The following is a 12,793-nucleotide window of genomic DNA, read 5'->3' on the forward strand; positions in this document are numbered from 1 at the left end:
ACGAGAAAAATCTTATTGTCAGACCATGCTTAACCTGTCAATAGCGAGAAAAAAATATTGAGAAAAAATCTCATTGACAGGTCATGCTTAACCTGTCAATAGCGAGAAAAATCTTATTGACAGGCCATACTTAACCTGTCAATAGCGAGAAAAATCTTATTGACAGGCCATTCTTAACCTGTCAATAGCGAGAAAAATCTTGTTGACAGGCAAATACTTTTTCACAACATAGTTGCATTCATTTATCGATAGTGTCTAGCGTTACACCATCTTCGCTTTGACATATTGACGGTGCATTTATTGGTGAATAATTATGCTTTAGTTGGGTCGTTAAGGAGGCTAATTTTGCTAGGGATCTCTTTGGCAAGTTTGAATGATACAGTACCGGTTGATAGGTTGAATGATGTTATATGCATATAAGAAATTGTGCAGCGTTTTTCAGCTCCAAGTTTGATAAGGCCACACCAAGTAAATTTTATGGATGACGTCCGCGCGCGCATTGATTTTGGGGTGTCCTAGAAAAAAAACAAGAAATTCCGCTTCCTGTAACTATGACCAAACTTTCACCAAAGAGTCACGACAGTGCCGCAAATTGACGTGAAACCCGCAACGCGAAAACAGGACAGGACGACAACTTTTGTTCCACCTGATTTTTTGCTTTTTGATGATGAATAAAAGACTTCTTGCTTGTTACACTGTGTCACCTCATTCAATTTGTGTCCTAACATTTGCAGTCTCTTAGTATATTTCTAATCTAGGCATCTTGTTTTTAGGGCCCTTCTTGTTTTTTTTTCGCCCTCTCGCATTACATTTAGAGTCTCCAAAGGACGTCATCCATAAAATTTACTTGGTGTGGCCTTACTGGAAAAAAAAACGTTCAAGAAATTCTTACTGTGTTGAAAGTGTCACGACAGTGTCGCAAAATATAATAAGAGAAGATGTTATAAAGGAAAGAATCAGAACAGGGCGACTACTGCTGTTTTGTTTATTTGTCTTTATGACAAATAGAAGACTTGTTTCTTGTGTTCTTTGTGTCCTAACATTTGTAGTTCTACAGTTAGTATATTCCAAATCTAGGCATCTCGTTTTTTCGGCCCTTCGTGTTTTTATTGCGCGCTTGCCTTAAATTTAAGGTAATTAGATTTAAGGTCTCCAGTGGACGTCATCCATAGCAATTACTTGGTGTGGCCGTAGAAAATAACCTGACATATGTCCAACCTATCCTCCCCCTGCTGAAGTTATAGTACAATCCCTCAATGTAACGTCATTTGATCCCATCACATTATGGGGTTCCCCGGCTATATCCAGCTGTCGGCTGTCTCCAAGCAGATGTAGGTGGGGGATTTCTAAACACAAAAAGTCCTATTACGGGGACATAACGACCTCCACGACTCTCATCTTTAAACTCAATCTTGGAGACCACGACAGTAACATGCCTATCAAATTTCATTAACTTCCATCCACGCATACAAAAGTTATCCTGCTCACAAGAAAAATTAACAAAATGCCCCCTGTAGTCACAACGAAACCCCCCACGAAGCTCAGTAACGAACTTAACCTTGGTCCCGACAAAAGTAAGCACCACACCAAGAATTATAATCAACATTTTACAAATACTGGAATTATCTTGCTAACAAGCCACAAACACAAAAGGTGCACTAACGTGACGCACGGACCCCCCACGAAGCCGAAACTTGTACTTGACTTCGGCCTCAACAGCGGTAATCTGCCTGCCAAAAAACATGGACGTCGAATCATGCCTTCCAGAGTTATATCGCAAAATCCGCAGTTCCCCAAACTCCGGCGAGACAATTTCATAGTCCTTCTGACGAAGACAATTACAACTTATTTTACATTAATTACAACTTATTTTACATTCATATGCTTTTACTTCGTGAATAAAAGGTGTCTACAGCTATACCTGCCGCTACTGTACAGTTCTCAATCTATTCATCAGAAGTTGGGCTCGGTCTATAACATGTATCGGGATCGCAGGCCCGTCGAACAAGACAAACCAGTTCGGAGGATCTCCTGATTTACATAATTACAAAACACAGTGACGAAAGAAAATCATCCAATCACACAGGAAAGCAGACAACTTGAGCCACGTAGACTATCTGGTTATTCAGGGATTTAAGTCTCTTCAAGATCACAGCATTTTTCGCTCTTTCGTTGATCCCCTTGTTGTTGGTAAGTAGCTCTGGACTACTAAGAGTTATGGATGCCGCTGTAAAAGTTTGGACGTAACCATTGTATACAATAGTAGAGTTTAAATTGTCTTTTAACTTTTTTTTGCATGCGGTACTTTTGGAAGAGTCCATTCTTACAGGAATGGGGCCATGTGGCAGTGCTAATGTAATCAATGCCATCCTGTTTGTAAAGAAGAGTACAATTTTATTCTCTCTGAAGATTGCATTTCCCCCAAGTTGTGACCTCTTGATTTCGACTCGAATTTTTGTTTGAACGGATTAGAGGTTTGATTCAACCCATGCCTGTACATGTATGTGGTGATCAGGTCACCCCTTAGTCTCCTATAGACAAGTGTTGGAAGTTTAACCCTTGTCCTGCTGACATTCCTGGCACAATATGTTTCAATAATTTCATGTCTTAATTAGATCATAGACCCTATTTTTTGCCATGCAGTGGCATAGTTACTTTCCCATTCGTTGTGTTTCGCTGCGGTGTGATGCGTTGCACGAGAAATACCCCCAAATTGTACATGTATACAGGGTGTAATATAGATGGTACTGTATGTGCAGAACAACAATTGTTGTGCAACGCAGGACAAGGGTTTTAAGAGACTTCAGTCTGCCCTTGTACAATATTAAGTTCTTATACTAAGAGACTAGCTCCGTTGCCCTTTTTTTATATGATCTTGTTATAGCTTATAACTGGTAGTGTTCTGTTTGTATAGATAGAGGAGTTCCATGTCTGTAGGTGCTGTCTAATCAAGGTTTTAAACAAAAATATATAAGAACGTTTCTTGGTCAATGAACTAAGATGATCTCTATATAATAGTCCTGGCAACTGGTTCGCCTTGTTTTGTATAACGTGGATATGCGTTTTAAAATCTAAATCCTTGTCAACCAGTATTCCTAGATCATTTTCCAGGGAGGTAACTGGTCAAGGAATTTGTTAGATATTGTACATCCCAACACTGTGTTCCCTTTTGCCAAGGAAACTATTTTGTAAAGTTGTCAATTCACATCGATGGTTGGAAAACACTGGAATAGAACAATAGACATGATTTTAGAAAAAAAATATCCTTTGATGCTGCTCAAAAATTAAATTACTAAATACTAATTGTCATAATTACTACCTGAAGCAAAAAAACCAGTCCTGCAAAACCTGTAAGACTACATGCAAGGTACGTATTGACGGAGGAGCTTTCGTGTATTCACATAGGAGAAGCCGATTCCCCTGCTGTTTCTGTAATCTCCAACCACTTTACCTTGTTCTGCGGGGAACATATATGTATAAACGTGTGTGTGAATATGGACTGCACATACAGTACTACCCTTACAGGGCCCTTTATATGTAAGAGTTGGGGGCATTTTTCACATAAAAGCATCGCACCGCATCACAACACACTGAATCCGAAAGTATTTCCGCCACAACAGCACAAATTAAGTTAAGGGTTGGCTACGCTTGCTATACCTTTGCAAATGATGTTAAGCTATATGGGTGACGGTTTTTAGATTATTCCCCTGATCATGCAAAAATGATGCTAATATTCATGACATATCAGTTGATCATATTCCCCACTCAAAGACAGTATTTCATAACAAAGAATGACATAAAAGAAACTATAGGTTAGTAATACAAAGCTACATGTATACTATATGATGTGACTTTTGGTGTCGGGGAGGTTGTGGTGTAGATATCTGTATTTGCAGATTGTATTTTCCCATTGGAGAACACTGAGAGGCTGAAACATTTCAGAACGCTGAAAAGTACTTTGGCCAATGTAGGCTTTGTTCGCAGGTTACATTAATAAAGACCAACATAGTGTTGTGCAAATTCATTTGTTGCAAAAAATTAACCAGGCATTTTATACAATGTAGCATCGACCGTCGGAAGTCCAATATTCATTACCCTCCATGTAAATGGGGGGTATTGTTTTTACTCCGTTTCATGTTTGGTCTGATATCTGAAGATCGGTGAGAAGGAACTGTATGATATTTGGCAGATTGATGGATGGGGCCTTGGAGATTGTGTAGGTTGACTTTGAGCACCTGGTGATTGACCTTGGTACTGCAGTTTAATTTTTTTTATTCTATTGTTGGCACGTTATGGTCTGTGTGTGCGATGCTAAGGTAGCATGTAGTTGTGGTTACAATGGTTTACTAATGTAAATTTGGGCCCCCTAGCTGTTTGCTTTGAACCGGAATTGCTATCTCAATGTCAGATTGTTTGCGTTGAATGATCTCAGAACCCGGTGGATGGTTGGCGATCATTTTTGGTATGTGGGTAGACGCTGATTGTCTTTGCGTTTTAGCGTGCATTAGCAGGTTGTCGTAGATTTGCATTGCTTATTTAAAAGGATTTTCACATTTTCACCCCTATTTCATAATAGGATGGTCTGTTTGACCCCAAATTGGTACAGAGTGTTTTTGTTTATACCTCCAGCTGGCAGGTCAGGCCAATCTATTTTTACCTCTAGAGCATGTCTGCAGGAAATATATCTTATCTTTAATCGGTCATTCAGCAGGGAACTGGGTCATCTGTGGTTTGTTAATATGTTGAGAGGTCATTGACCTCAAACAAACCATGGTAACAAGACACTAAACGCCTGCACATGACAGCTTGATAAATATAGGCAACCCCTTCCAATACGAAGTGCCACAACAAAATTCTTAAAGAATAGACATCTATAGACATCTATCATTCTGCTGATAAAAACAAAGTTTGACTCATAATATCTCTATTAAAATACACCAAAAGATTACAAAATAACAAGCTATTTCATGGAGGGACGATGTCTACGACTTCTCCTTGTTAGCTCTTTTGATTAATTTAAGAGGAATATCAGAAATACATAACCCGTTTAGTATGTTTATAAAGAGTTCCACATTTTATACTTACATGAAATGATCTAAAACATAACGACTGAGGACTGAAAAAAGATTATGTTATGGTTGGTGATGCAAAAAATATTAGTTAATCACTTTCTCCGCGTACTGACAGTTGTGTCATAACAAAGAAGGCTATCATGCAAAATGAGCTCTAAATTGTTATGTTTGACTGTGTTCACTATATATCAACATCTAACGACGTTCTTCTCATGTCAATTACATATGTCAAAGGCCGCAATAATCTTTTAAATTATTTGTAACTATCTATTTTCATAATCGGCATTTAATTACAATCAGGTCCAGATCACGAGATATCTAAACCGAAATTTACCGTGCAGGACCATTATAAGGAGTCAAAATTAAATTAATTCCAAGACCCACATATTAAGTTTTATACTTAGTTATCCATCCATACCTTTTGAGTTATCGTGATAACACACACACACACGCGCGCACGCGCGCGCACACAGACACAGATACACACACACACACACAAACACACACACACACACACACACACACACAGATACACACACACACACACACACACACACACACACACACACAAAGACACACATATAGACACGCGCGTAGTAATGCATCTATGCTATGAGATACACACCTTTATGGTGATTTAAGGTAAATATCATTAGACATGAACGATGGTCTATGCAAATATGAGCAAAATTTTACAAAAAAACATGTAAGGGTAGATATATTTTATATGTACATAAAGTGCAAGCTGGGACAATCACTCTGGCAACTAATTCAGTCTATCAGAAGTTCAGTGATAATATTTGTATCTGTACAATAGCCGGTATAACCGCCCTTCGGCGTAACACACCAGTTTCGCATGCACGCGGCGCGGCGGCAGCTAGTAAATAAAATAAATATATAAAAGAAATGTATTTCTTCAGAGATACACAGTATATTCGTCTAGAAGACCGCTACTTCTTTCTATAATAGCACGTGTATTATATTATTATTTTTAGACAACGTTTAGATAAACGTTAAGTTTCAAGTAAATATTCCACCCCCTTCATCGGCCTGTGGCAATTGTTCTTCCTAAAGCAAGCACTTGTCTTCTAGAACCATTGAGACGTTTGGACAGTACGGCTGTATCTTGTATTCTAAGTAAAAGAAGACACATGGCCGATTTTCATATACAAGAATGCTCATTTATTTCTCCTTTTATTTCCAGAACAGAAGACAACATAACATTTGCACAGCAGGGTACATCAAATAACGTAACTGCTCAAGAGAGGACAGTAGCGAGACTGTAGCTTCCTGACAGAGGTCATCAGCGATCGAGGTTAAAGCTTGTCGAGATTATCAGTAAGATTACCTGAAAGAGAACATCATCGAGGTCCTGAGAGAGTGCATCATTGAGCTACCAGCTTCTTGAAAATGGCCTTAGCGAGGTTACAGCTACCTGAGAAAGTACACCAAGAGGTTTCAGCTTATGTACAGCTTTATTATATATTGGTGCGTTGTCTGCCTCTATGGTAAACGTGCACATATGTGCATGCAACGTAACATAGTTGTATGTTCCTTAGGCCACAGCCAATAAATTTTATGGATGACATCCTCCGCAGACTCCAAATCTAATGCGAGCGGGCGAAAAAAAAAACAAGGCGGGTCCAAAAAAACAAGGTTCCTACATTTTCAAATTTTGACTCCATCATTTTACAAATGGTTTCGATTCAGTGGGAACATCACATATACATATACACAGCCAACTCTCCTCTCTTCATAGTTATCTGCCATTCACGTTTCAGCATGGCAACATACATCTTTGCCCATTTTCGGCATGTTGTCCACTGTCAGACGGCAGCAAGATTTCCTGATTTTTTTTTTCCAAAATCAGGCGAAAGTTAATGCGCGTGTGATGTCATCCATAAAATTTACTTGCTGTGGCCTTACTATATTTACTAATAATTATATCAACACTTGCGCGTCTTGTATACTTAGATGTAAGTGTGTAGTTTGGGTTCAGCTCCGGTAATGTAGGTCATATTCTATTGTTAACAAAGCATTATGCAACATTTATCTCTTTTAGAAACATCTGGATATGATAAAATGTTTTACCCCCACCCCCCAAAAAATTAAAAAAATGGTGAAGGGAATGTTTTTGTCTGTTTTTATTTGTTCACATCCGTGTGAAGTCACTAAAAAAAGGAGGTGACTATCTAAGGTAAACAAAGAAATAAATAGTAAACTAAAGCACAATAACGTCAATTACATCGCAACAGAAAATCTACATAAAATTAGATCGAGAAAACATAAAAAATTGAATTCGTAAAGTATATTTCTTTAAGTGACGTAAGATAAATCAAATATGACTTTACTGAATCAGACCAAACTAATCCGAATATTTGTATATTTTATTAGTTTGGCTGTTCCAAGTAACCTGTGGCTTGCCCTGCTGATAAGACATGACAAAACATTTCGCAAATATAATGTGTCTTAACAATATTATCTTCAAAATTGTAGCCCGAGTTTATATAGCATACTAAGTCCAAAGAAATCGGAATAACAGAACAATGTACAAAGTAGTAGGGATACACAAATTAAGAGCTTCGCTTAACCTGAGCAAGCAAACATGCTTGATACCAATAGGTTAATCTCCAAGCAGATCCCTATCGGTGGCAAAAGACAGTATCCATTAGCCATAGGAGTTTAGCTCGCCACCGACGGGCCGAAGCCCTTGAAAAAAGTATGCATTTAAAACGGCCCGTCGGTGGCGAGCTAAACTCCTATGGCTAATGGATACTGTCTTTTGCCACCGATAGGGATCTGCTTGGAGATTACCAATAGGTCACAAGTGGAAAAAGGGCCCCGCTGGATATTTACGGGCTATTTTTTGTCCCAAGGTACCCCCTGCGGCTTTCATGGCTGGACCTTTCGATCGTGATGTTGCTTTGAAGATGCGCTCCTTGTCCAGGATACGCTCTGAAGGACGTCCTGCATATCCAGGATATCCTATATGTAGAACACATACTGTTTAAGCAAGGTTGTTTATCCAGAACGTGCACTTGGGGTAGGGGCTTTGTTGCATTCCAAAACGTGTTATTCCAAATCATGATTTGGAATGGACCACGTTTTGGAATGCAACAGGCATTCCACATGTTGTATTCCAAATCATATGGCGCAGCTGGATCACGATTTGGAATGTTCTAAAACGTGACCGGCCATGCTGTCAATCACAAATGATTGACAGGAGTGGTGATTAATTATTCATTCCGAAGTTTCCATATTTGGTCCGTTGGCTGCCTGTATACAGATACTGTGTTAAATCACGTCGTGTTTACTTGTCTGAACATGTCGTCGAACTTAGCGTGCCAAAGGTATTAGTACGTTCGAGCTGTATGGGGAAAATGACGTCAATGAACAGTACGATAATGTTCTTGGTATGATGTTTCATAGTCTGCTTCTGGTCTGAGTTTATCTTCATCAGTGTGCGGTCCTAAATGGTCGGACGCTCGCGCATCCGTTTCTCATTATTTTCCCGCTAATAGAATCACGTGATAGTTGTTTATACATAGAAGAGAGAACGTAATTTATAGCAAGGAGCTTTCATTTCTAGTTAAAACTTTTGATATTTAAGTGAAGTTTGTAAATATTTAGCATTACTTTGTGTCATTGAATTACGCAAATAAGCCTAATTTTGTTAAGAATGTGGTCTCCACGGCCCATATGGGATATCTAGCCACGATATGGAATATTCCGAAACGTGCTCCAGACATGTTTTGGAATATTCCATTTCATGTCCTTTCTCTAGGCACGTTATGGAATATTCCGAAACATGTTTCAGACACGAAATGGAATATTCCAAAACGTGCTTCAGACATGTGGGCTTGGGAAAGGGCTTCGACAACAACAGTTTGTGTGGAGTTGTTGAGTTTGAACATTTGTTGATGAATTTTTAGATTGTGAAAGGGATGGCCGCCACAGTTGCGTGTGAGCCATGCTTCGGTTACCGCCAGTACACGGCCGAAGCATAGTTGTGTGCGGTGTCCGACGGGCATGCCGTGACTAACACCGAGGAGGTTTAGAAGGTCAAAATATAGAGGCCGACAGCATGGGCAAAAGCTACCAATTTGAAACTTTGGGAAATATTTGACGTTAATCATGATTTAGATAGTTGACACAGGTATTCTAAAACGCGCGTGTGACATTTTGAGACTCCCATTTCATCATTAAAGTTTACACGTCTGACAGCCTGTAGCTATAATGGAACGCCAAGCGTTACAAAACATGCCCAGACACGTATCATTTAGCCACGCCCTCAGAAGTTCGAAGCTCCGCCCCCTAAGTACGAGGCTCCGCCCCCAGACACGTGATTACGAAAAGTCATGCTTTGGAATGCATCACGTTTTGGAATGCAACAGGCATTCCACTTCGTGTTATTCCAAATCATGTTTTGGAATGGACCACGTTTTGGAATGCAGGTGCATTCTATTCCAAATCATGATTTGGAATGGACCACGTTTTGGAATGCAACAGGCTTCTTGCTGGATCTTGCACGTGATTTTTGGGGTCAGAAGACCGCCATTTTTGTTCCCCGGCGGGGATTGTGTAGACTTAATCAGCTGCTGGATATTTAAAACAATCTGTACAAGATCGCGGCACTTTGTGCACACGTAAGATAATTGACATATAGCTGTGCCGCAATGTTAATTGAGTCATGGTATAACAAATGGAAAGTAATTAAGATTAACGCCTAAAACCTACTCAAATAGCATCCATATACACAAGCATGGTAAGATCATGTATGGGGTATGCCCACTGAGGCTTCTCACGTGGCTTCTCTGAAGTGTGACGTCAACACTGGGTCAAAGGTATCTGGTGGACGATGTCGGCCCCGTCGCGGTTAAGTACAGAGTGATAGCCTCGACAAGTCTCACTCGGTCAGTCTACCGAGGAAGACCAGTGTGACTGGTCGACAGCTCTAGGTGGGAGAACTATATTGTGTTGATCAAAAGGTTTTACTTTGAACAATACACGTACTAAAGCTATTTCCTCTTATTGATATTAATTGCGTGTTAGTGCAATACGGTAACTAGACAAAGCGTCAGCACTATCATTGCCTAGCTTGTAAGCATAACCCCCCCCCCCAACCAGCTTCTAGGCATGTTGTCATCTCGGCCTATGCTCAGCATGGAATCCTCTAAGGCCACACATTTTTACCAGACTTAATTTTATGGATGGCATCCGCGCGCGCGCATTGATTTTCGCCTGTTTAAAAAAAAAATAAAAAGATCACGTCCACCGAGGCTCTGACCTGGCTCTAGGTTTGGGTTCCATGGTAGTCAGCGACAATACGGAGCCGGGCACCCAGGCTACCGAAGCTACGTACAGTGCCGATTTATAAATTCTGCAAAAAGCCAGCATGTTCCTACTTGTTGTATACATATATATGGCGTATTGTCGCAAATTCACAATACCAGCTTTGTAATCCTGTGGTTTAGTAGCATTTTTTTTTTGGCCGGGATTTTTTTTTATTCGCCCGCGCGCACTAGTTTGAGGGTCTTCAGAGGATGTCATCCATAAAATTAAGACGGTGTGGCCTAAGGTGCGAAAACAAAGGTAAGAGGAATGATAATAACGAGACCAACAATGTACGTCACAAAGCAGATCCTGTCTACAACATGAGCCAGATTGTAATAATCCGCCTCTGGCTCTTTTTTATCGGAGTCTTCTTCTTCCTTCTCACGTAGCGACTTCACACTCGCCTGCAGTTCAGTCAGAAGCTGCTTGATGGCGTGAAGAAGTTGTAGCTTCTCACTTTCTGCTGGTTTATCGTGGAAATAGTAGACCACTTCCTTTAACATTTTGTTGTGCTGTTTGGATTTGTCTGCGGAGTCAACGGAGACGCTTTCTGGCTCCACGTCATCATGTGTGCTGTTGCTCAGGTCACCCAGGAGCAGTAACCTGGCCAAGTGCCGCAGGAACAAGGCTCTCGCCCAGCGTGGCAAGGTGCCTGTCTGTAACGGGAAAAATGGATGAATATACAACATAAATGATGTTCGTCCATCGCAGTCGATGATGACCCCAACTTCAGTCCTTGTGTGTCCGGGTGTGGCTGACGAGCCCAATTCTAGCCCGGAAGCACCTGCCGCAGACGTCACACTTGTGCTCAGGTAGTGGTTGCAGAGACGGGTTTTTCTCCCTCGCCTTTCGTGCCTCCCGCTTACTGACAGCCAGGCTGATGCGACGACGCTCAGCAAGCTCGGCGCCCTGGTGGACTAGTCTGCGCCACTGGTGACGGTCAGTGGCAGCGTCCTCCCAGTTTTCGACAGGAATGCTGAGGCTCTTCAGAGTTGCCTTGAGGCTGTCCTTGAAGCGGAGCTTGGGGCGGCCCGCTAGCCTTTTGCCTTCAGCCAGTTCCCCATACAGCAGCATTTTGGGTATGCGGCTGTCGTTCATCCGTCGGACGTGTCCTGCCCACCTTGCTTGGGCTTTCTCTATGAGGGTGTGAATGCTGGGCATGTTGGCACGGGAAAGTACCTCCGTATCTGGGGTGTGGTCTTGCCAATGAATTTTAAGGAGTCTACGAAGGCATGTTGTGTGGAAGTGATTTAGTTGTTTTGCATGTCTTCTGTAAACTGTCCAAGTCTCACAGGCATAGAGAAGAGTAGTAATGACTACTGCCTGATACACTTTAAGTTTTGTGCTGAGCTTGATTCCCCTTCGGTCCCAGACATTGTGTCGAAGTCTCCCAAAAGCACTGCTGGCCTTAGAGATTCTGCCGTTCACTTCCTCATCTATGTTTGCCTGCCGTGACATGGTACTGCCCAAGTAGGTGAACTTGTCCACAGGGTTTAGGACTTGGCCATGTACTGTGACACAAGGTTCCTTGTAAGGTTTGCCGGGGCGTGGTTGGTACAAGACTTCCGTCTTTTTGGTGCTGATGATGAGACCAAAGTTGTCACAAGCCCCAGAGAACCTGTCGGTTGATACTTGCATATCCTGTCCGCTTGTGGCATTAAGGGCACAGTCATCGGCGAAGAGGAAGTCTTTCAGGACTGTGTGCTTCACCTTCGTTAGCGCAAGCAGGCGACGTTGGTTTAGTAACTTCCCGTCTGTTCTGTATTTGATGTCTATTCCCTCCTTGGTGCCGTGAAAGGCATCAGTCAGCATGGCTGTGAAGACAATACTGAATAGGGTTGGTGCCAAGACACACCCTTGCTTCACTCCATTGGTCACTGGAAAGGCTGTGGAGGTTTCTCCATCGTCTTGGACACGGGCTGTCATACCTTCATGGAACTGTCGTATCATGGAGGTGAAGCGTTCTGGGCAGCCGAACTTGGCCATGATCTTCCATAGCCCCTCTCTACTCACCAAGTCAAAGGCCTTAGTTAGGTCGATGAAGGTGGTGTATAGATCCTTGTGTTGTTCTTGACATTTCTCTTGGAGTTGTCTGGCTGCAAAGATCATGTCCACTGTGCCTCTGCCAGCTAAACAGCTCCCAAACACGATTAGGACAGAGTAACATTCTTGTCACGCCAGGTTACCCAGGTGAACCATGCGGAGGGGAACATCTCTCTTGCTGTATATCAAGAAGGCGGACAAGTAGCTAGTCTAAAGGTGTGAATTCAAACAAATCTTCATACACAATATACAGATTTTTTTGCTGATTACTTCATTCTTTTCACACAGGGGAAATTTGATGATCTCTAGAGGCACACCTGGTATTACAGTAATTTAATTTCAAA

At 41.5% G+C, this 12,793-nt stretch overlaps 1 protein-coding gene across 1 annotated transcript; it reads right to left on the minus strand.

Annotated features, from left to right (window-relative positions):
* Positions 1–11,104: 11,104 nt before the first annotated feature.
* LOC109480727 lies at positions 11,105–11,945 on the minus strand. Its single transcript, XM_019782973.1, has one exon. It carries the CDS (start codon positions 11,862–11,864, stop codon positions 11,136–11,138), a length of 729 nt encoding a protein of 242 aa, XP_019638532.1. The 5' UTR covers positions 11,865–11,945; the 3' UTR covers positions 11,105–11,135.
* Positions 11,946–12,793: the final 848 nt, after the last annotated feature.

Source organism: Branchiostoma belcheri, unplaced genomic scaffold, assembly GCF_001625305.1.
Source record: "Branchiostoma belcheri isolate BF01 breed outbred unplaced genomic scaffold, Haploidv18h27 scaffold52, whole genome shotgun sequence".
Taxonomy (NCBI): Eukaryota; Metazoa; Chordata; class Leptocardii; order Amphioxiformes; family Branchiostomatidae; genus Branchiostoma; species Branchiostoma belcheri.

What these genes read in the sequence shown, in the direction of transcription:
- LOC109480727 (XM_019782973.1), bottom strand. Translation starts at nt 11,864, where the DNA reads ATGTCACGGCAGGCAAACATAGATGAGGAAGTGAACGGCAGAATCTCT.